Source organism: Molothrus ater, chromosome 11, assembly GCF_012460135.2.
Source record: "Molothrus ater isolate BHLD 08-10-18 breed brown headed cowbird chromosome 11, BPBGC_Mater_1.1, whole genome shotgun sequence".
In the NCBI taxonomy this organism is placed as follows: domain Eukaryota; kingdom Metazoa; phylum Chordata; class Aves; order Passeriformes; family Icteridae; genus Molothrus; species Molothrus ater.
In genome coordinates, this window is record NC_050488.2 from 1,945,392 (window position 1) to 1,970,034 (window position 24,643).

Sequence of the window (24,643 nt, forward strand, 5' to 3'; positions counted from 1 at the left end):
GCAGAAATCACCAGGAAGTCATTGATGCTTTGCTACCTCATGTCCTCCAGCCAAGCCTTTAATTCTATTAATCCACATTTACCTGTCATTATATCCAGGAAACAAACAGCAAATAACCCCTAAACACAGCAATGGCTCCATGGGCAGAGCCCACAAAGCTGCCTGAGCCCTCCAGTTTGTCTGCTCAGGGCCTGGAAGGCAGAGCTGGATTCTTCCTTCTCTAAAGAAAGAAAAGAGAGCACAGGGGGGAGAAGGAGCAGCTCTGCTCGTTACCATGAGAAAGGAGCTGTCAAAGCATCTCCTTCTTTCATCCTCCCTCCTTCCACAGCCTTTTTCTGACCTGGAATGGAGCTGGAATCAAAGCCTGGGGTGAGGGACGGAGCTGCAGGGACACAGTGGGCTGGGGTGTCATTGGCACCCCTAGATGTGAAGGAGTGGGATTATTTTCAAGCTAAGAATGATTTATTGCTCAGGCAAACATCAGTCTCAGGCCATGAGAGGAGCAAGCATTCAGCCATAGCTCAAGAGCAGCCACAAGTTCTTTGTTACAAGGCAATACAGAACTTTCTAACCCAATGGACAGCTGCCACAGGGTTTATTTTGCTTTTCTAACCCATCACCTTCACTCACTTCTGCTGCACTGTGGATACTTTTATCCAATGGCTTCTGTCTCACATGCACACAAATGCTTCTGTTATAATTCTGAGCTCTCAGCTCACTCCACACAACCTCAGCCCTACACTACAAACCCTTCACCATCTCAGCAGTGCAGCTGCTCACTAACTTAAGGCATATTCTTTCTTACAACTATAGAACCATAAGTTTATGATTTTTCTGCTTAATATCTGTATATTGAATCTTTACATCAATCCAAGCTTCTCCCAAGGCTGCAGCTCAAACCCTTCAGTGCCTGTGGAAGTTTCTGTTTTTCCAATTCCCACGAGTGGGGATGGGCAGGGCAGGCAGCACAGCTCCTCTCTGGGCTCCTCCACTTCATGGGGCACAGGCTGCTGCATGGTGGACAGAGAAATCCCCTTTTTCCAGGGGGAGAAAATCCCCTTTTTCCAGGAGGGGAGGCTCCTGCGTGGAGAGTGCCACCAGCCAGGTGTGCATGTCCCCTGTGCTCCGGGCTGTCCTTGTCATGGGCACCTGAATCTCCTCAGGCAGCCTGCAGAAAGGCTCAAAATAAAATTTAAATGGCTCATTTGAATTGAGTTCTGTGTTGTAGCAGCTCACTGCTACATCAATGGGCAAGATGAATGTGGGCTGGGAGAGCTGCTGAAGTACAGTAGAAAACCAGGCACTGCATTGTTTTTAAGGCAGGTTTATGAACCATCCATCAGCTCAACATGCAGAGACCTGAGTTCACTTTCAGTGGTTTATTATTTTGAGTGAAGTTAAGCAAACCAATGCTTTTGGATTTTGGTTTGCATTTTAACCAAGCTTAGAATGAAGGAAGTTTTCAGTGACAAAAGTGCTCCCAGGACCCTGGGAACATAGGCTGCCATGCCAAGCTTTACAAAAATGCTTTATTTTTTCCACTACTTTATAAGTGAAACTGTAAACCCATGATCTGGCCCAGAATATAATATATAAAGTGCCAGGTCAGAGGTGAGTGCTATAAAACAGGTGTAAAAAAGCTTATGTGTCTTAGATTGTGTATCCTTAAATTTAAAGGACTTCCCCTCCTTCCTTGATTAAACAAATTCATCTGCACACACTGGTAATGCACTTAGTGGATGAAGTTGTACATTGTAAATGCATTCTAGATTTTATATTTTAGAAGATTATTTTGTGCCTAAAAAGCTGCAGCCTGTCTGATGTTGAACCCCAGGATATTTCAGATTGCTTCTCTCTAATTAAACCCTGCAGAAGGGAGCATCCTTCAGAGATGAGTCTGAACCAGTCTCTGCAGCTAAAAGCAGTGAAGTTCCAGCTCAGTAACTTGATTCAAGTCTCCACTAAAAGTGCATTTGAATCACAAAGCTTGGATTCAGATCAGAATATCCACTGGGAGGGAGATGGATACCTAACCTTGGCTTTATCCTAATTTCAACCACAACTAGCAGTCTGGAAATGTGTTTAGTTTGGAGATTTCTGTATTTTAGTTGGAGAAATCTGCTTTATATCCCATGGTAAGGAAAGCTACAATATTGTGATTATAATTTGATTTTTAAGTGAAATAATACTGGAAATAAAGATTTTTAAATTGCTCAGTTAGTCAAGATATCAAAAACCAGGATCAAGTGTGAAGAATTGCAGGATGATCCTAGGACACTGAGTGAGGGGATGGTGGCAGGTACCAAATAAATGAAATCAGATTCATTTTGGGAGTGAAAAAACAAAACCAACCCCAAACAACACTCTCAGCTTCAGTGAAACAAATGCAGTAATGAACTCATAGTCTATTAGAGATGCTGAAAAATTACAGCTTTGAGCTTTATAACTCCAGGAATGTGTCTGTTCAGTTATTAAGCTGCAGGAAAGAAAGCAAATAAGATATTAAAATGTATTACAAAGGGAACAGAGAACAGTACAAAGAAAATAATTATGCACATTCACAGAACACCTGGACCAGAACAAGGAAATTCATGATCTTCCACTGAAATCAATTAAACTGGAAGAGGCCTAGAAAAGGCAACAAATGTGAAAAAAAGACATGGAAATTATTTTAGCCACTTGCAGATGTGGGAGAGAGATCGCTTTGGAGAGATGTGAAATGGGTCTGTAACATTTTCATCCAGAAGATGAATAGGGGAGAATTGTTCAGTCTCTCAGCACAGGAGCTGTGAGTCAGCTCATGAAAGCAGAGGCAGGTTCAAAGCAGGCAGAAAACAAAATTCTTCTCACCCAGTGGGTGCCACAAGCTTGGAGCACCTTCCTGCACAGTGCTGAGCTTGAGGACAGTTACACGGATTAAACAAGCAACTAAAATATCAATTTAAAAAACCCAACCACTTGGCAGGTGTTAAACAGAAAGATGACTCCACCTGAGTCACCATGGGAATTACTGAAATACTGCAGTGAAAGGCCAGGGGAGGACTAAGGGTGCCCCAGATCCATGAAGAGCAGGGGAAGTGCATCTCTAGGTATTGTCTTTGAGCCTTTAATACACATGAAATGACAAAATAAGAGTTTGGGTTTCTGACATCACCTTGGCTTCATCTGCAGGAGTCCAAGGTCACAGCTGTGAGAGTGAAGCTCATCTCCATCTGTCACCTCAGAGCTCCCATGCTCTGAGCTGAGCCCTGACTCACCTCCAGACCACAGCTTTGGGTCTTGTCCCTTCACATCAATTTCCCCTTCTAAAAAGTGATTTTAATCCACAGGAAAAGGCAGCTATTACCCACATCAGCCACTGCTCCTACCATCACCTTTAAGATGACCTCTAAGCTTAGAGATGCTGTTTCATTCTTCTGTAACACCCCCCTCTCATTCAGGTGCACAAATATCTCTGATAGCAGGAGATTAGCAGGATTTAAAATGGATTAACCGTTCCTCTGGCAAGGAGAGTTTCTGAGCTACAGTGATAAATATTAGCTCAAATTTGGGAAAATCTCTGACTCACAGCTTTAGCCCAAACTTCGCCGTTAGGAATCTCTCTCAGATTTCTTGCACACCCTTCACAAGCTTCTCCTTGTGGGACATAATGAGTAGGATACAGGATTAGGTGGCTGAAGAGCCCAGCCCAAATCTGGTGTGACAAAACCCTGCCCAAGTCCCTGCCTTTAGGTCAGGCTTTCCCTTTCTGGCATTGTCCTGTCTGCAATCACTGATTTAATCTCCTTTCAGAGCCCAGGAGCTCCTGCTGGGCTGGGAACCAGCAAGGGCCATTCAATGGAGATGTCAGCCTTTGTGTGAGAGACAGCCACACCAATATTGCACGGAGCCTTTTCAGCCCTTTGTGCCAACAGCAAAATCTAATCTGAAAAGCTAGGCTTAGTGTTTGTGACATGCTGGCACAGCAAATATTTCCCCACATAACTGAAAAACATCATTTGTAAGAGTGTTGGCCCAGGGATTCCCAACACAGGCTGGGATCTGGGGGCAAGCAGAGTATTGTCAGAATACTGTGTGTTTATCAGAAATATATAATATTTTAAATTTTATTATAATATATTAATATATTTATTGCAATCTTATTATCTTTTTAATATTTCCATTCACTTGGCCTTTGTGCTGTTTGCAGCTGGCTGGCACAGACATGTGTCAGAAATGTGCACTGGTATTTCTCTGTGCACATTTGCTCACTTCACTCCAAGCTGCTTGGTATGTGCATGTATAACCAATATTAAAGCTTCTGTTCAATAATCTGTGTGATATCATTCATATCCCAGTGCCTCACCTCTCTCTGCCCATAAAGGCAGCTCTAACTTGGTTTCTCACACCCTGTTGGGACTGTCAGGGAGAGAAAATGGTGTTTTATAACCCTGGAAAGAGGGATTTTTCTTATTTCTAGTCCAGGTAGTCCTGAGATAGAAATACAACATTTTATCCCATTGAAAAAAGGAATGAAGTATTAATGGTGAGCCCTCTCTTCCTTTAAACCCCCTCTGAGGATATAAGAATAATCTGACTCCACAAATGGAGAAGAACCAGACAAGGGAGCTGTGCTGTGAAACACAAAGCTTAAGCAGATGGCACAGAAGGAGTTATTACTGCAGGGCACACTCTGCATTATTCACTACAACAGGAGCAAATCATCCCTAACTCATCCCAAACTTCCCCCACCAGCACTGCTGAGGAATACAAGCAGCTGGATTTTCAGCAGCATGGCTTTTATTGACACATATTGATCACCACTCAAACTACATTATCAGATTATTTCAGTCATTGTTTCATGTCACCAGAAAAATAACTGCTGCTTTAAGTGGCAAAATGAGAAATTAACTTTGTGTAATAGATCTTATTACTTTGTACTGTCCTACCCAGGCCAGAGATTTAGGAATATGTTCAATCTGACGTTCACATTTGTTATTTCAGAAATCTGTTTTTATAGAGGTTACACTGTCCTTGCCAGAACCAGAGATATAAAATACAGGCTGTATCCTGAATATTTTAGTGCTAGAGAAATGCCTATATGATAAAGGAGCATGATGAAATTTTCTGGTTAGATTATTCAGGAAAATCTCATTTAAAATCTCTTCACATCAATGCATGACTTGGGGAAGGCTGAGTGCTATGAATTGTAGAGAACTCCACCATGAATATCAAATAGAGACAATTTAAAAAGCAAACACTGATTTTGAAGAGCTACACTTGGACTAGCTGATGGCTGTCAGTCCCTTCCCACTGCACTGTTCTATTCTACAAGAATTCATCAGGTTTTTAAACATGGCATTGTAGTTTTCCTCTTCAGGAAATTCATTTTATAAAAATAAACCACGTTCTATCAGATTTCAAAGCTGCAGGTCTAATCCTCACCAGGGGACGGGAGAAATTTTTCTTTATGGGCTGTTTTGAGATTTTAATTTAAGGAACTTTTTTTCCATTGTTATTGATGCTATGCTGGCAAATAAGTACAAATACATAACTGCACATGCTGCTCTAGTAAAATGTATGTGGTTTTTTGTATCAATCCTTAGAGCACTTTACAAGTGGTCACAGACCCACAGGGAATGAAAAAGAATTTGATTAAAGCAGCCTAAATGTGGATTCCAGAGTGATTGCTCAGGAAATGACCCCCTGCACCAGCTGAGATGGGTCTGAAGGCAGGCTGAGGTCTGCACTGTAACATTTCATTTGGGTTTTATTCATCTTGTAGAAAGAAAGTCAAATGTGTTGCCTCAAAATGATGTTACTCTGATTTCAGCAGCTTTTATAGAGTTGAAGGAATCTCTGGGGAACATCAGGGGTAGTTTGGAGAGGTGTCCACCACCCTCAGGTCCTGCTGGCCCTGCACCCTCGGGCACAAGAACAGAGGGCTCAGGTCTCCACCAGCCTTGGAAGGTGAGGAAATCCAGAGGGTCCATGGAAGATGCACCTGCCAGAGGCAATTAAATAATAATTACAATGATTACAATCATTGTAATTATTATTTAAAACTAAACAGGCAAAACCTAACAACTGTGAAGAGTTGCAGGTGCTGGATCCTTGGAAGGCTTGCAGTGATTACACAGTAAATATCTTTGGAGCTGGCGTCTCAGGGATGTTGAGATTTTTCTACATTTTCTTCTGCAATAAGGTCGTGACATGAGGAGTCAACGAGAGCAGCACCAGCACTGTGGACTCTCTTCCCTGGTCTTGGAAACAAATGCAATTCTTGCAGAAGTAACAGGCCCCAGATGTGACTGCTCTGCTGGGTTACCAAGGGAGGGAAGACTCAGGGAACAATCCTGCAATTGTCTCCCTCTGCAGCCATGGGTTAGCAGCACAGAGCAGACACAGGAGAGAAGCAGCTCTTGTTTAACAGCAGTTGCATCAGGAAATTTAGAATATTCAACTGAATAAGAGCAGACTGTCCGTGGCAAATTGCACATGGCCAGAAAAAAACATTTCCTAGAATCTTGCTCAGTCTTGGTGGGAAAGCACAGCCACTGAGAGATCTCCACAGAATCCCATTGTCCAGGCCTGACAAAAGGGCTGGATACAAGGAACTCCTTTGGAATAAAGGCAGGCCTGGAAGCTCTGCTGCAGGCCAGGGTTTTGTTAAACCCTCTCCCAAACATCAGTGATACACTCCAGAGTCACCTTTGATCCTGCATTTCCAGGAACTGAAGTAAACAGAGGTTTGAAGGGAACTATTTTGGAATATTGGGAACTTACATCGTGTCTCTCCTGCTCTGCCGTGGATCCAAGGGCTGAATTCCCCTGATTCTGATAAATGTGTTTGAATGACAATTCCTGAAGCAGGTGCCAGCACTCTCAGCACGAGGTGCTCACACCTGGAGGCTGCCTGAGGCACTGGGGCACGAGTGGTGAAAAGTCATCTCAAACAGACTGCATGTGGAATAGCCTTGATTTCTGTTATTAATGATGTGTTTGGGTTTTAACTGGAGATCTGGGAATGATCTGGTATCTTAAACAAACGTTTCTGCTAGAAAATCAAATTTATGCACCAGTTGGGTTTTTTCCCTGGCCCTTCATCAGATCTGGAGCCTGTTACTTCTCAACCCAGTGTTAATAGTGGCCCTCACATCTGAAAGTAAGGTTCTTTCTGCTCCCAGGGGGATGAGAGCCCTGAAACAAGCAGGATTTATCCTGACTCCCCCAGCTCTGGGCAGGATCAATGCAGTTCAATGAGCCTTTGCTAATGCAAAGCAGCCTGTGCATGCTCCAGGGATGCTGTCATTAATCCTTGGAGGACACAAACCTACAGCTGGCTCCCTTTACTGCCAGCAGCTTGCTTTAACAACCCTCCAGAAATACCATGGTTCATGTACTCTGCCCTGCTGGAGGAATTTCCAGCCCAAAAGGCAGGCAGGGCATGCATGGTCAGTGCCACCTTTAGCTGTTCTTGCCAGGCTGGTCACTGCAGCTCTGAAAATGCTCTGCCAGGGCCTCTCTCAGTTCCTGAACCCCAGGGCACATCACAGGCAGCAACCACTCATTCCTCAGTGCACTGAGTGCACCCACAGCAATCAGGAGCACTTTGAAGAACCATCAGTGATGGTTTGGAGGGAGAAGGGTGCTCTGCCGATAAATCTCAGGCTGAGCACAGCAACAATATTGCACTTTGCATGGACTATATTGATTTTTTTTCCCCCATTTAGTTGTTTAAGGTATCTACAGAAACCAAAACCAAGAAATATCTACATTCACTCCAAAGCCCTGCTGCTGTTTTGTTAAGTCTCTCTCAGATGAAACAGTCTCTTGGCAAACACCAGTGCTTCCAGCAGTTCTAGCTGGAGCAGCCAAGCAAAGCCTGCAGGGCTTTCTTGTGGCACTGAGCTGAAAGGAGCCCAGAACTGAGCAGCACATCCCTGCTGGTTGTGCTCTGGCCTCAAAGGGACCCTCTCACATCTCCAAAGCCTTTTGTGCTCACTCTGATGGAAACTTCAAAAAGTACAAAAGTACAATATGAAATGTTTCCCTGTTCTGGGGTGTTGCCTTTAAAAATCCAACCAGCAGCATTTGCCAGCTGAGTGGAGTGGATAAAACAGATTTTGTTTCAGATGCTTTTGCATTGTGAGGATTTTGAGCTTTTATTTCATGTATCTCTTGAAATACAATGTGTCTAATTACTAAAGCCTAGCTGTGGAACTCAAACATCCTCTGCTTTCATTTTTTGCCATTTTCTGTATCAGAAGTGAGCACAGAATGTATTATCCCGAAGTTCTCAAATGCAAACAACACACTGTGAAGGCCAAATCCATCTTCTCCTTTCTGATGTTTGGCTTTATGAAATGAAGCAAGTGACAGTAAAAGTAAGTCAAATTTCCTTTGAAGGATTTACAAATGTAAGAGTTTCTCCTCTCAGAATTGTCATTCCACATGCTGTATCCCCATTTTCGATGGGTGTCACCTACCTTACACTCCACAGCCCAAGATTCCCAATGCAGCCATGTTATGGTTTGGGGCAAATTTGGGAGAAAATTTGAACATTTTCCTAGTGTGACTAGAGTTGCTTTTAAGGTGGAGAGTTACAAATTCCCTCTCTCTTTTCAGTGCCCACAGTAAAGTCTATAACAACTCCATAACATCTAGAACTTTGTGGGAGTTTGAAGATGGATTAGAAAGGATCATTGCAAAACCTCTAGAAGGTTTTAATTAACAAATATTTCTGTATGTCAGATTTTGTCAGATTTTATCCTGACCTGTCTTCCCTTCTAATACATAAATCTCAGGATTTGAAGCTGAATTATAGAAGGTCAAAAAGCCAAAGGAAAAGATGAAGTCTTATATTGGGGGCAAGAGGAACAGAATCAGCATGAGAAAGTTTGGGATCCCATCCAAGATTGAGAGAGATGGGAAGTTTTCCAAAAGGGTTGCCCAGGGCATTAAAGTGAAAACAGAAAATATGGTGTAAAAACCAGGTTACAGAATTTTCAGTGCTGGTCACCTACTGTCAACTACAATGAAAAGCTAAATATATAAACACCTGAAGTTTTTAATCCTGCTGCAGCCCAGTGATGTTATTAATCACTGTTTTTACATAAGATAACACCACTGGTATCACCTACTGCTTCAAACAACCACATTTATTTTAAGTCTTCCTCCTAGTGCTGATCACAGAAAGCTTCTGAGGACTGCTTCCTGTTTTTCATACAGATTTCCCTCTCTTCCTGTGGAAATCTATTGAGGAAGCTCCCTGAAAACAAGAGGAAGTATCTGTTTCTAAATACCTGTGAGAGTGTCCAAAGGAAGGGTCTTTGCCCCCTGTGGGGCTCCTGGGGATGGCAGGGGCTGCTCGTGATGGGGATCACGATGTGTCCCCCAAAAAAGCTCCAACCCCTCACACTCAGCTGGAATCCCCCATGGAGAGGCTCCAATAATGAGGGTAAAACTGCAATTAAGCATTGGCTTAATTTTAATTATTTTTTTTAAGAGGGACAAGCAAAGAAACAAAGCCTTTTGTTAAAATATTATTGATTTCATTGGAAAACAGGAATCCTGTTTACCCAGCTTCCCCAAGAGGAATTTTCCTGTACCTATGACCATCTCTCTCCTTCACCTCATTTAGTAGCTCTGCACTGCAGCCTGTGGTGGCCACATAACTAGGGCTAAACTCTAATTAAACTGAGTTTATGTCAATGAGATGTCATAATTGGCTAAAATGATGCACCTACTTAAGTGTTCTGCTAGGAAAGAGTCTATGTAAATTTAAACTTAGATCTGAGTTTAAGTGACTTTGGTGATGAATGCAATGCAAACCTGCTTGGACTGGGGCTCATCAAAGAAATGCAAGGTGCTGCTGAGACAGGCAGAGGTCCAGCATGGAGAAGGGAAATGAGCCAGAGTGCTGAACACTGGCAGAAATCAGTTCTTACACCCAGGGAGCAGCTAAGATGGTCACATTACACTCCTGCCAGTGGCTTTTGACCTCCCAATAATGTTTCTTATTCAACCCTATCAGCAACAAAAGACAAAATAGAAGCTGCTATAACTGCTGCCAAATCACAGAATCCTAATAAATGCAGAATCCTAATAAATGCAGAATCATTAGGCAGCATTTTCTGGTCTTTAGGAACTGGCAAATAACTTATAAATATTTGCAAAGGAACGTAATTGACCCTGAGATTGGCTCAGTTGCTCAGAGCATGGTTTTAATAATGCCAAGATTGTGGATTTGATCCAACCATGGACTATTCACTTAAGATTGAGCCTTGGGAGTTCCTTTCAACTCAGAGCATTCTGAGTTCTGTGAATCAATTCAGGAGTTACTTTTCAGTCACCTACCAGAACAGTATTTCAAGAAGGCAAAGGACAGGCTGCTCTCAGAAAACTTAAAACTTTCTAAAGGCATCAAGCTAGCAGGCACAGAGCTGGGACTGAAGGAACATGCAGAATTCCAGAGTCTCTGGTGGAGAGCAGCACTCTGAAGCTCTGAGGATGTTTTTGCAAAGCACAAACAGGGTGAGGTAATTGTTGTTGCTTCCTGATGCAGGATCTGAGGAGTGGAAGCTGCTGGCTTAGACACCTCAGCTCAGCTCTCCTGGGGAGCTGCAGGCACCAAAACCCCTTTGCACAGCTCCTCAGAAATACCCAGCTTGGATGCAGGGCTGCTCACAGCCCCTCCCTCACACATTCCTGTTGTGTTTTCCCAAACTCAGGAAGACCCTGTCAGAAATAACTCACAGCCAGCTGAAGGCACAGTGTTTGCTGTTAAATGGGCCATCTTCTCTCCTGTCACCCCAGATCCACGAGGCTCTAAATCTGGGAGGTGCTGAAATAAATCCTGAAGGAATTCACATGCCAGTAAGCAGGAGCTCTCAGTCTGTGCCACACTCAGGGATAGCTGCAGTTTTACAGACATCAGAAAGAGCTCTGGCACATTTTTAAACTTTCAGAGTGGAATTGTGCAGGATCTTCACCCAGCTGTTAAATAGTCTGTTAGGAAGAACACTTCTGAGGACACTAAAAGGCTCCCTGGACATTTGATTTTTACTGCCATACACTGCAGCACCCAGGAGGTAAGGGAAGGATTCCTGGGGATTAAACAGCACAGGTCTACGTGAAGGAACACACGAGGTGAGGGCTGTTACACAAGGAAATGATCACAGGAGCACAGCTCTGCTTTCCCTGGCCTCAATGATTAATGTCAAGTGCCTTGGTTAGAGCTGTCAATGCTCAGAACACCACAGGATTTTAGTTATTCATTTTTTCATTGTAGGCTTTCAAGCATCTTTCTGTAAAATCCAAGTCAGGAAAGACAGAATTCTCAAAATGTGAGTTTGAAAAGCAGGAAGGACAAACAGAATGTATCCAGGCAATTCTGGCACGGGCGTGTGGGGTGAGGCTGTGTTTGCTCCCACATGCCTCTGTTGCTATTCCTTGTGGGCTGGGCTAAAAGCAGACCTCAAACAATGCCATTCCATCATGGGTGCACAAGGGCTGGTGCTGCCTCCAAAGTGCTCAGAGCCACCACAGGAGGGACAGCAAGGCACAGTCCTGCTGTGTGTGCCAGCACCATCCCTGGATTTGCCTGCTCGTATCCAACGTGCAGGGAGATGGAAAGGTTTGCAAGAAAACATCAATGATTTTTTTTCTAGAGGCTGGTGATTTTGGCAAGAAAATTAAAATCATCAGCCAAGAAACTGGAAACCTCCCAGAACTGTAACCATTATAGTTGAAGTTATAACTATGCTTTAGAACTGCCCATATAAAGCCAGGATATTTAGTGATCTTTATTATAGCCACTAAAAATTAATGCTTTTAAACATTTATCTTTAATGCCTGACAGATTAAGCTATTTAAAAGCTGAGATGAAGCATCTGGATTGATCACAGAAAGTTCATTCATTGGATTTCTGTTGGGGAGGAGCTCACAGCTCCAACCAGAGAGAGGTGAATTCAGAACCTCACACAGATGCTCAGCTCCAGTGTGAAAACAAAATCTCAGCTGTAAATGAAAAGTCATAAATAATTCCAAAATGTGCACGCCTGAAGTCTCTAACTCCCACAGGGAGTAAACCAAATCTGAAACCATTCTGAGTTCCCTGAACTCTGACAGCTTAGGTAAAATAGCACAAAAATAAAAATCACACCTCATTTTGGTTAAAAACCACAAGTCCTACACTTTGAAAATAAAGTGTAGCTCTGAGTATAACTACACTCAGGGCAATGTACACACACAGCTGTTTGATCTGCTCCAAGGAAGTCTCTAAAAGAGACCAGTTAAAGGTCTGTGAATGACAAGTTAATAATTCCTCAGAGTTATTTTCTGAACAGTCAGGAATTATTCAAGCCCAAGATTTGCTCAGCACCAGAAGCAGGTGGGTTTTCCTGCAGCTCCATGTTTCCATAACAATACAGCAGAGCCAATTAAAAGCCAATTAGTCATGGACATTACTTTGAGGTCCAGTACTTTGCAAACTCTCCCCTCTGCAGTGCTGCTGCCCATTATGCTGGGGACAAAGGCTCTGCCATGAATGGGGGCTGTTTCCCTGTCTCCATGGAAGCCTTGCCACGCTCACCCCACACAAACCTTCCCCCTCTGATCTTTGCCCCAAACAAATGTGCTGTTTATTCACTCTGCTTCTCATTTATGGAGACCCATTTGATGCTGTATGAATAGCAATGAGGAAAGAATTAAACCTGTGTTTGAGAAGCAGTGAGGATTCCTGCTTCCAGCTCCTCCTCAAGTCCCTTTCACCCACACCTGCTGGAAACGATTTTCATGATACTTGAAAATTCTCCATGTTTTATACATTAAAATCTTAACCACTGCAATAAATATTCACTGAAATATCCTCATCTGTGTTATGTGAACTAACTCTAGAATCTGAAACCCAAGCAATCTGAATTATACTGCAGCTCAAAACTGAGAACAATCTGCTCAGACACCAACTATGGTGCTCAAGAAATTATAAAGGATTCCTGTAGAGTACCAGAAAATCAGCACATTGCAGAAAAGTAAAATGCAGTATCTCTTTGAAGGGGAATATCCCCCAGCTGCTCTCCAGAACTCTGAAGCTCTCTGATGCTTCTCAGAGCCCCCACTCTGAATGTCCAGGCTTTGCAGTGCATTTTATTTGTGCACCACTCCAGAATTATTTTTTCCAGAACTGATCATGGGGATTGCTGTTTCCCTTGGCTTTACAGGAAATCCAGTTGTTGCTGAGCTGAATAACAGCATAAATTGTAAATGAAGTAAGTCAGTTTTTAATGCAGTCAGCCCTACTCAAGGGGGTAAAGCAAGTGCTGGCTTCTCTGCAAGGCTGAGCTCAGCTTCTCCCCTACAGATGTTTTTAAATAGTGACTTCTGTGGTTAAATTCATGATTTTGTTTACTCCTTATGGTTTCACAGGCAATAAGGGAGCTACCATTGGTGTGGCTCCTCAGGAGCAGCTGAGTTAAACAAAAGCTCTGCAATTCTGGTCATGGCCTCAGCTGCTCTGTCCCTGCAGCCAAAGTCCCCTCCCAGCTGCAGCTGGAGCTCCTAGCAGGAAGCACAAGATTCGTACAGAAAGCTCACATGATACAACTTGTGTCAGCAGGACCTAGCTGCTAAGTGGTTTAGCTCTCGTTTTTGCTATTTAATGTGTTAAATAAAGGAAATACTCAATATTCACAAGACCAAAACTAACCCACTGAAGAATTTGGAGGGAGTTTGGCACCTTTGAGGACTCCTTTTTTCCTCAGATACATTAGTTGATCTGTGTCCCATCCCTTGAAAGCCATTCCTTTAAAACACAGAAGTGTGATGTCCTGTCATTGACCTCAGACAAAGACAATCCCAGAGGAGGCTGTCAGCAACGACACCCATTCAAGACACTCCTCACCTGCAAGTCCCTGGTTCCCAGGTGTGCCACCATTCCTGGATCATTCTTTTTGACTGCTCAGGCTCTGATTCTGCTTCATCCCATCACTCTCAAGACATGGATCCAACTCCCTGCCATGTCTGAGCCCACGGGACTGGGTGCAGGTCCCTGTGGCCACAGTGACCACTCCATAGATGTTTCCTAGAGGTCTTTGACCTGACCTAAAAGTTACAGGCACTGTTCAGCTCTTCTTATCACAGGACAGCTGAAATCCACCTTCCTTTGGCTGTCAGGGAAGTCACCTCAGGCAGCCCTTGGGGACAATGGCCCTGTTCTTCAGCCAGTCCCAGCAGCTGCATCCTACCAAAGCCATGCTGGGCACATCTTGGTTTTCCAAATTTCCTGCATGCCAACCTCACTCTGGTGTGGATGAGGTTTTACAGCGACCTCTGGGAGCCATTAAGAAGTTTGACAAGAGGATCCATGTTTAACCCTGAAAGAATTCCCTCCCAAGGTCATTGACATAGAAACCATGAAAGAAAGCAGGATAAATAAGTGAAACTTGCAACTGCTTATTCCAATAAACACTTTGCTTGTATCTCATGACCAGTGAGTAAAGTGTAAACTTAGGAGCTTTGTAAGAACATAGAACAAGCATGCATGCTAGAATAAAAACAGGGTTTGAAGCCTTCTGGAAATGGAGGGTGTTGCTTTGTTTTGTCTCTGTCTCAGCTACAACCCTCTGGCCTCTTCTGCAGGTCAGAACTGCAGCGATTCCAGCTGGCCCAGCAGAGCAGCTCCAAGCAGCAGCAGCAACATCAGGAGGAGCAGCAGGAGCAGGAGGGAGCAGCCGTGCCCGGGGGCACCCGCAGAGCGTCCGTGGCACCACCGGGCACCGCTGACCATGGTACCGACCCCAGCCCAAAGCCAGCCCCAAACACTGCCTGGCCTCTCTTACCTCTGGTGCCAGCAGCAGCAAAACCACCAGAGAGGTCAAAGCACCACACCACAAAGCAGTCCTACCTAGAGAGTCGTGAAATCCCAGACCTATGCAAAACCTCATAGCCCAGATTTCCACTCCTCACTCCCCACATAATTCTGTGTTTAATGAAAGACTGAACTTATCACTTAGAGCTATGATTTAAAACTGATTTTTTCCATATGAGTCATCCCACCAAAACTTTTTTTCCTGGCTTCAAAAGTATAAAGATTTCATTTCTTTGTAAATAAAAATGCAGAACCTCAGTGAAAATAATTTCCAAGGAAACAATTTCCAGTTAATATTCTGTAGAGCCACGTTCCTTGGAAATATCCTGGCTGCTCCTGTGACTCTGGACAAGCCCAAACTGTTTAGCACATGTAGCCCCAACAGCTGCCATAACACTGCATGCTTTGGCTTCCCTGCAGTGATTTATATTTTTGGGCACATCCAGTTCAAAGACCACAAAAGCACTTATCTGACAATAATTCTGAGTTACAAGGCACCTTTACTGCAGGCTGGAGAGCCATTTGTTGTGACAAAAACTTGGATTTTAGGTGTATGTTGAGTGGAGCTGGCAAGCAGCTGCTTGGAAATGTTAAAAATAGTGACAAGTAAATACAATTAATATTGTAGCATGTTCTTCACCTGGCTAGACTTAGAAACCAAACCTGCTTTTACAAATGTTTTTATCAAATCACACACTTTTCCAGCTCAGAGTTTCCACATAAAATTACACTACCTGTATTTCAAGAACAAGCAGCTTTTTAGCAAAATATTTTCATACTAATAAACCATAGGGTCATAGATTCTAAAATAGGGGGAAATGCTCCATCAAGCAAAATAGGATTAGTTAGGCAGAAAAACTAACCCAGAGAGATGAACAAGTAAAAAAACTGTGTCCTTGAACAGTAATTGTCCCACACAACAACTGATCCTTCACACTTATCCTTACCTTACCTTAAGGAAAGAAGAGAGTTGAGATAAACAGCTCCAAGTTAAAAATAAGGATCTTGGCTGCATCTGCCTGTAGTGTTTTTGTGTCACTTCTGTAAACGCCTCCCATGCAGAGCCAGTACACTGTACACCGCCTCAGCCCCTGTCCCAGGGCTGCTGGGGACCTGCCCAGGGTTTCATGCTCACACTTTGTTCTGGCTCAGGCTGGGGGTGTAGCTGGGTAATGGAATTATTTACCAATATTGCCAGATGGGTTGTGCCTGGGCTCCTCCAGCCCTTGCTGCTTGACCAGAGGTGGCAGCTGTGGTGGTTTCACCTCACAGACACCTTTGGCTGAGCTGGGTGTGTGGTGGTTTCACCTCAGAGACACCTTTGGCTAAGCTGGATGTGTGGTGGTTTCACCTCAGAGACACCTTTGGCTGGCTGGATGCTGCAGCTGGTGCTTGGGACAAGTCCAGGCTTGCAGGAGCTCAGGTTTAGCTCTGGCAGAGAGACTTCAAGGCGAGGGGAAGGAAAAGGAGTCGGGTTCTGCTGGTGGGTTTCGATCCAGAGCTTTATTCCTGGCACACGGGCCTCTGAATCCAGCAACTGCTCCAACAGAACTCCTCCAACTGTGAAAATAAAGATAATGTAGAAAGTAATCTTACCCCTAAGGAGTTGCAGCTGGGCCAGTTATCAAAGATTGGGAACAGGCCTGACTTTTACAGGCCACAGCTGTAACCAATGAGAAGAGTGGTTGCTGTTCCTTTGATCCCCAGGGAGAGGGGGAGGGAAGGGGTAGGGATCCCACCAACCAGGTAAGGGGGGGGGGGAAGTGTCAGGGGACAAATAACACCTGGATGGCCCAATGTCCCCCAGGGCTGAAAGGCATCTTTTGAGCTTTGCCAATCACTTGAAGCCTTTCTGGAATGCCAGGACTGACAGACAGCACTCAGCAGGGGTCAGGGTGGGGAAGGGAGAGGTGATTGGCACTCCTGGGGAAATCTGCAGAGAGAAACGTGGGGTATCTGAGGCAAACCATGGCATCACAGTGCAACAGCTGGGTTGTTGGGGTGCTGCTGAGGGCTGCCTGTCTCCCAGCAGAGGAGCAGCTCTGCCGCTCTGTGGAGGGCCAGGCTGCCTCGGACGAGGAGGAGGAGGAGCAGTGGCCAGGGCACCGCGCTCCCCAGCTGAGCCACGCGAGGAGGATCCTGGCCAAGTTCCCTTGCTGTGGCAGTGGGTAAGTTTAATTTGTTAATTAATGCCATTTGAGCCCTTTGCAAAGATCATTTCACAACCTTTGGCTGCAGTTAGGAGCCTTGTGCCCATCCTGTGTGGCACATGGGGAGCAGCCGGCTGGAGATCGCCCCTGAGCCCTAATTAGCCCCCTTCCTCCACGAAACAGGATCAAACAACCCACTAAGCATCCCCTCAGGCTGCAACAAAATCCCCTTCCACCCATGCTACACTATCAAAGACATTCTAGGACTTGCACTAATACTTTCCCTACTCGTCTCCCTGGCCCTATTGTCCCCTAACCTCCTAGGAGACCCAGAAAACTTTACACCAGCTAACCCACTAGTCACCCCTCCCTACATCAAACCCAAATGATACTTCCTATCTCCTACACCATTCTCTGATCCATCCCAAACAAACTAGGAGGCGTGCTAGCCCTAGCCACCTTGATCCTCTCCTATTCCTCACTCCATTACTACACACATCAAAACTGCCATCGATAACCTTCCACCCTCTATCACAAATCCCGTTCTGAACCCTAGTCACCAATGTCCTCATTCTAACCTGAGTTTGCAGCCAACCAGTAGAACACCCATTCATCATCATTGGCCAACTAGCCTCATTCACTTACTTCACAATCATCCTGGTTTTATTCCCCCTTGCAGCCGCCCTAGAAAATAAACTACTCAAACTCTAATGAACTCTAATTGTTTATAAAAATATTGGTTTTGTAAGCCAAAGATTGAAGACTAAACCCCTTCTTAGAGTTACCCCACCACCCTATCTCAGGAAGAAAGGATTCAAACCCTCATCTCCAATTCCCAAAGCTGGCATTTTTAACTAAACTACTTCTTGATCCTTCCACTAAACAGCCCGAATTGCCCCCCGAGACAACCCCTGCACAAGCTCCAACACCACAAACAACGTCAACAACAATCCCCACCCTCCAATCAAAAGCAATCCCACCCCCTCTGAATGAGGCATAGCCACCCCACTAAAATTTGATTGGACCGACAACAGACCCCCACTATTCACCGTCCCCGTGTCCGCTAGTAACCCCAACACAGCCCCTCTAGCAAGCCCCACCACCACAACCAACCCCATCCCAAGGCCATAACCAACAACAACCCAACTGGCCCAGGCTTCTGGGTAATGATCCGCCACCAGCAACACTGAATAAACAAACACTACCAACATGCCCCCCCTAAATAAACCATAACAAGCACCAAAGACACAAAGGAAACCCCCAAGCTTACCAGCCAACCAGCCCCAGCACCCCATAATAAGGGGAGGGCTTAGATGCAACTGCCAACCCCCTAAAACAAAGCACAACCCTAAAAATAAAACAAATTCTATCATAAATTCCTACTCGGCCTCTCTCCGAGATCTGTGGCCTGAAAAACCATTGTTACAAAATTTAACTACAGGAACACCTAACTCTACCCTTCCTCCCCTTTCCCCCCAGCATGTTTTCTTCATGCTTTCAGGGTGTGTATAACTATGCATCACACTCTCTGCCCCATCAGACAGGCCATGAAATATAGGATAGTCCACGTCGTACTCTATGCCTCTCCATCAAAAACCCAAACATTATCTCCTAAACCGATGGTATTCAGCCAGTGTCAGACACTCATTTGTGACCCGTGCTGCCAAGAATTCCACAGGAAAACTGGTTTTAACAAACACAGCCCTCTGTTGTGAGGTCTCACTAACTCTTTTCTCTTAATGATGTGTGTAGATGTGATGAAAAGACGTGGAGAAAGCTGCTGTCCTACCTGGAGACCAGCAGCACTGAGGGGAAGGACCCTGTGGAGCTCTTGGGGACAATCTCCCCCCTCACAGAGCAGCCAGAACTCAAGGGCCACCAAGAGAAAAAACTGGAAACAAGCATGGAAGAGGTAACAGGTGCCAAGCAGAGTGTGAGAGCTGTTTATGCATCTTTGGGGACCTGCATCTGTGTGTGTTTGTATTTTATTCTGGCCATTCTGCTCTCTGTTGTTGATGTCTCTCGTTGTGCTGCAGTTTGTCAGCTCAGACATCTCCTGCTTTCCTCCAACACCTGCATTTCTACTCTGGTTCCTACCCAAAACTGCCTTTGGAGGATGAGAGTTACGCCAGGCCCTTCAAATGCTGTCCTTGATTTACTGAGGTTCTCCAGCTGTGCATGAAGCTCTCCCATATCCTAAGGCATCCAACACCTCTGGGAGCAGGATAGCTTTTCAATAAATCCCTCAGGCTGGCTGAGACTCCCTGTTTTGGAGTAAATTATCCCATTTACTCTGTCTTTGTCTTGGGTTTAGACTGACATATTTATGTCATAAATATAATATATAAATCTAATATAATAAAATATGAATAAAATTAGTTCTGCAGCATGTCCAGCTCCCCTTGAGCAGAGGTTATAACCACATTATTTTAAGCCCCAGTGCTGTGTCCCAGCAGTCCTGTGTGTGCTCACTATTTAAATTCTGCAGACTTCAGCCCCTGATGGGCACAGAAGTGCCAGCAATCTTTCTGTGAAACAAAAGTAGTGCATTGCCCTGATCTGCTTTCTCCTGTGCTTGTTCAGTATTTTATACCCCATCTTTAAACAAAGCAGAAAGTTTCCAGTAGTTTTGGAAGGATTATGTGAATCAGTGAAATTTTTAAAGTGAGGGTAAGGTATTCAGCTTCTTCACATGTTGCCATCCTTTGTGTTTTAACAGTGTTTCATATAATTTTCTTCTTGACTAAATTAAATGAAAGAGTTTACTTGTTAGGGAAAAAAAATAAAACCAGAATAAAATCCTGTTTCTGCCTTACACAATTTGCACTATTCAATGGCAATTTATCCTTGCAATATTCTTTAGAGAAACACAAAAGTTCCTTCTCTACCGCTTAGCATTAATCCACAGGAAAAAAATACCTGCAGGTAGTGCCAGTTTTCTTCTCCTTTTTCCCCATTCTGAGATGCTCATCTTCTTCTGCAGCATCATACTGTCCTCTTTTTCATCTCTGTTGATGGATATTAGTTCTGTGCAGCTTGTCTGGAAAAGCACCATTATCAACAGATTAAAACAAAATTCCAGAAGAAAAATGGAATCTGTTGCTCTTGATTTAGAGGCAAGCAGGGAGGTGAAGAAGAGACAGTGCCAACTCACTGTGACATGAATTAAATAGCAGTAGGATGAATCATGTTGAGCCTGTTAGGAAATTTATTCTTAAGCCCTTTTATATTAGCCAGCAGTTATAGGGGAGGAATTTGCTGCTACAAAACAGACAAGTAATAAAAAATTCCTGTCAAAAAGGTGACTCTCCTTGTAATCAACAGAAAGCAAAATAGGAAGACTGAGAAATGCTCTCTCTCAAGCACCTTGCAAATAAATAAACCACCAACACCTTCTCTGAGGCTGACAAAAGTGCCTTACACATGGCTGTATTTGCTTCTGTTTGTACCTGCTCAGTGTGGAAAATCATACAAAAAACAACAAGGCTAACAAGCAAGAGCCTCAGCAGGCAAGTGAAGGGCAGCACTCTCAAATACTGATTAATAATTGCTCCACCTGAGGCTTGTAAAACCAGAGCTTGAGAGAGTTCTGAGATTTGTCATGTCTAGAAAGTTCTGCTTTCCATCAGGCAAACGCTTATAAATAGCTCCTCCTGAAGACAGGGTGGTGACCTGGGGGGTGATAGATGGGGAGAACACGAGTTCTAAAGTCTAAAAATAAAGTGTTATGCTGCCAAGTGTAGTGTTACAAAGAAATGCCAATTATTTTCTATATGAGCTCACATGCAAGCTGCCAGCTTAATTAAAAAGGCAATTAGTTTATGAACTGCCATGCAGGGTCAAAGGAGAAGTTCATCCCAACATCTGGAGAAAAGCAAGGAGAAACAGTGGAGAGGTTGTTGCTCTTGGTGTTCCTCACCTGGTCCCCACTGCACCAGGGACAGAGACATCTTCCTGTCTCACTGAGTGTACAGGTGATTGCAAGGAAGGAGCTGCAAGACAAAGAATGATTGTGCTGAGGGCACACAAATTAGTTTTGCTCTATAGAGGACAACAGGAATGCAAAAGGGGAGAAGGCTGACATAGCAATGTTAGTATTTAAGTATAAAATATATAACAAATGTAATATTTAAAATTCCTGAATGAGCTGCTTGCACCCAGTGATGAATGAATTCCCATTGTGCACAAGAGCAAAGCTCTGATTTCCTAACAGCCCCTGATACCTCACTTCATGTAGCACATTAAAGAAATGGACTTCCCTTCAAGGGAATCTTCTGGAATTAGCCCCATTTACCACAAAAGGGGGAAAACTCAGCTTTGCAATCCTTGGGCAAGAAAGGAGAAGCTCCAGTGCCTTCAGTTTGCTGTGTTTTGTGCAGATGAAGGGCCCCTGGCTTGGGGAGCTGCAGCAGAAGGTGGAGGAGACAGAAGTGCTGAAGATGGAGCTGCAGATGCTGGAGACAGAGAGGGTTCGGCTGTCCCTGGTGGAGGAGAAGCTCCTGGATGTGCTGCAGCTTCTCCAACAGCTCCGAGATCTGGTATGCTGAGAAAGCAGTCCTGGGACTGAAAACTGGGCTGTGGAGTCCCTTCCAAACTGAGAATATGTTCATCCCTTCTAGGAAGTACAAAATCCTTTACAGCAGGACAGGATTTTGCAGGTGTGTGCCCTGGGAGCTGCCTGGTGGTTGCAGAAAGCTTTTGGCCCCTTTGTCTGGCTTTCTGAAAGCCTAGAGGTCTCCTTGGAGCTGAATCTCCAAGCTCATTACCCTCTAAACCAAAATTGAGGGCAAACAAGGAAAACAGAGGAGTGAGCAATCAGGAAGATTCCAGAATATGTATTGTTCCTTCTACAACAGGACCTTTGTTTAATTGCATGCTAATATAACTCTGAGTCAGCATTAAAGAGATAAAACTGCCAGGGGAGTTTAGCAAGAATCCCCATAATCCCTGATGGGATGTACCCAAGACAAAAGAGACCCATCAGAACCTGTGGGTTTCAGTGTCACTTCCCCAGCACATTCACCTTCATGTCTGAAATATCTCATTCCCAACAGGACCTGCCACCAGACAGTGACTGCCCAAAGGCACACACCCATCCTGAGAGGACTAATAAAACCTCACACAGTGCTGCTGAAGCCATGTGAAATCCTCACACTGCTTCCCACTCTGCCCCAGTCCCCTCTGGGGGCTCCAGGCAGGGAGCAGGGCCAGCTCTGCCTGGAGGTAACAGCATCTTCCTCCCAGAATTGCTCCCTTCCGCTTCCACTTCTTGAAGTTTTAGCAAGAACAACCTGGCCCTGCAGATACTCAGGGCTCTCTAAGTTCTAATTAAACTGATTTTGCCAGACCATCTCCCAGAAAGCACACCAGTGTCTTGACAGCAAATGAGGACAGTTTGCTTTCCCAGGCACATTATGTAATGTCCCACCAGATTTCATATGTAAAACCACCACTGAGAGAGACCATCCAAATCCTGAGTAGTTTTTACAGTGCTCTCACTTTGGCTAATGTTTATTACAACTCAGATCCAGCCCTGCCACAGGACATTTGCTCTGTTCTTCAGCTGGGTCTGAGAAGACCTTTCCTAAAATAACACCACCAGGTCCAGTTCACCTTTCCACAGACCTGGCAGAGGACTCAAAGAGCTTTTGCTCTCCTTACCCTCCTTGCCACCTACAGCTGTTTAGGCACAAGCTCTAGAAAATTCTGTATTTCCTGCTGAATAATTGTTATTTCTCTATCCACAGCCATAGTAAGGAATTACAACCCCCTACAAACTGTCTGAGCAGGGTTTAAGATCAAATGCTTAAAAATAAAGCAAACATCAAATCTTGTGTTAATCAGGATTCAGTGTCATTTTGGTTTAGTTTCCAAATGCAAATGGCCTGCACACAGGTTCTGCTGCAAGTCTGTAAGCTGGTGAAGGACACATTGGTGCCATCGTTTTGGTTTGTTTTTTACAGAACATATCAAAGCGAGCCCTGGGGAAAATCCTGCTGAGCACTTTGGAATCCTGCCGTGACCCCCAGCCTGGTAAGAAAAGAAATCACATCTAAAGTCCAAGAAGCATGAAAAGTGTCCTTTGGGGACAAACACTGGGTAGGAAAAGGATATTTCAAATCCTGGGGTACAGGCTGGGGAGAGGGAGGTAGCTTGCAAGAAGAATACCAATAGAAAGTGATGCTTTCTAGTCTGTGATGCATCAAAACCACACCCAAGGTACTTTTTTAGTCAAATTTTAATTAAAATTTGGCCTTTGAGTGATAATTCAGTATCCTACAAATGTTTTTAGGGTTTCATTGATACGAGTGGATAAAGTGGAGAAATGACCAAGTATATAATGCAGCTGTTTTCAGGTTTGCTACCCCAGTGTGTTGGGTTCTTCTCTGCAACACAAGATTTACCCATCAGAACTGTTCTGTGCAGAAACCAGCTCAAACCTGCACTCCTCTAATAACAGCACTTCATGATCCTGGTGTGAAAACTAAACCTGCAAGCTCCTGTCCCTTGCCAGTGGTCTGGAGCTGCCTTTGCAGGAGCCGTGCAGGGATCACAGCCCCAGGGCTTTGCTTTGATTACTTTGTTCCTATTAGCAGAGCATTTGTACTTCCCTCCAATGAATGAACATCCTGTCCCAGGAACACGGCTTGGAGGGGCTTTAATAGGCAGGCAGCAAAGACTAGATTAGAAAAGACCAGATGTGGCCTGGGGGCTGGGTTTTGGAGAATATTATTTACAGGGATTTAGGGACAACAGCATGGGAACCCTTTGGGGTTTGCAGTTTCAAAGGCTGTTTTTCCTTGTGCCCAGCAATCCAGAGCCAAGCTGTGCTCTTCAGCTGCAGAGGAAGCAGAGAAAAGAGGGCAAAGACAGAGTTTTGTAGGCTCCAGGACACCAATACAGAGAGAAACCAGAGCTGAGCCATGGCTCTGATGTTCTCCTGGGAGAACCGAAGAGGAGCCTGTTTGGATACACAGGACAGAGTCCAGAAGGTGCTGCCAATTATCCTGTACAGGAACAGGCACTCCAAGGTGTGGGAATTGGAAAAATGGAAACTTCCACAGATGCTGAAGGGTTTGAGCTGCAGCCTGGGGAGAAGCTTGGATTGATGTAAAAATACATTATACAGATATTAAGCAGAAAAATCATAAACTTATGGTTCTATAGTTGTAAGATTATGCCTTAAGTGAGCAGCTGCACTGCTGAGATGGTGAAGGGTTTGTAGTGTAGGGCTGAGGTTGTGTGGAGTGAGCTGAGAGCTCAGAATTATAACAGAAGCATTTGTGTGCATGTGAGACAGAAGTCATTGGATAGAAGTATCCACAGTGCAGCAGAAGTGAGTGAAGGTGATGGGTTAGAAAAGCAAAATAAACCCTGTGGCAGCTGTCCATTGGGTTAGAAAGTTCTGGATTGCCTTGTAACAAAGAACTTGTGACTGCTCTTGAGCTGTGGCTGAATGCTTGCTCCTCTAAAATCTCACAGCCCCTGGACTGATGTTTACCTGAGTAATAAATCATTTTTAGCCTGAAAGAAGCCCCATCCCTTCATTACTAGCAGTGACAATAATACCAAGGGATGCTGCTCAAACTCCTCCCTGTGTAACAGCAGCAGAGCTCAGCTCCCCAGAACTCCCAAGTGCTGCTCT

At 44.5% G+C, this 24,643-nt stretch overlaps 1 protein-coding gene across 5 annotated transcripts in view; it reads left to right on the top strand.

Annotated features, from left to right (window-relative positions):
• The window catches only part of LOC118700303 (EF-hand and coiled-coil domain-containing protein 1-like), a 41,512-nt gene that overhangs the window by 13,228 nt on the left and 3,641 nt on the right, over nt 1-24,643 (top strand). Inside the window, exons 3-8 of one of the 5 annotated variants that reach the window (XM_036404695.2) lie at nt 14,620-14,768; nt 16,878-17,016; nt 18,751-18,910; nt 21,378-21,536; nt 22,962-23,031; nt 23,809-24,029. In XM_036404695.2, the coding sequence (XP_036260588.1) occupies nt 14,620-14,768; nt 16,878-17,016; nt 18,751-18,910; nt 21,378-21,536; nt 22,962-23,031; nt 23,809-23,918 (787 nt within the window). In that variant the 3' untranslated portion in view covers nt 23,919-24,029. Of the gene's footprint in view, nt 1-14,619; nt 14,769-16,877; nt 17,017-18,750; nt 18,918-21,377; nt 21,537-22,961; nt 23,032-23,808; nt 24,030-24,643 lie in introns of those variants that run through there. The other 4 variants (XM_036404697.2, XM_036404699.2, XM_036404694.2 and 1 more) reach the window with 4 other exon arrangements.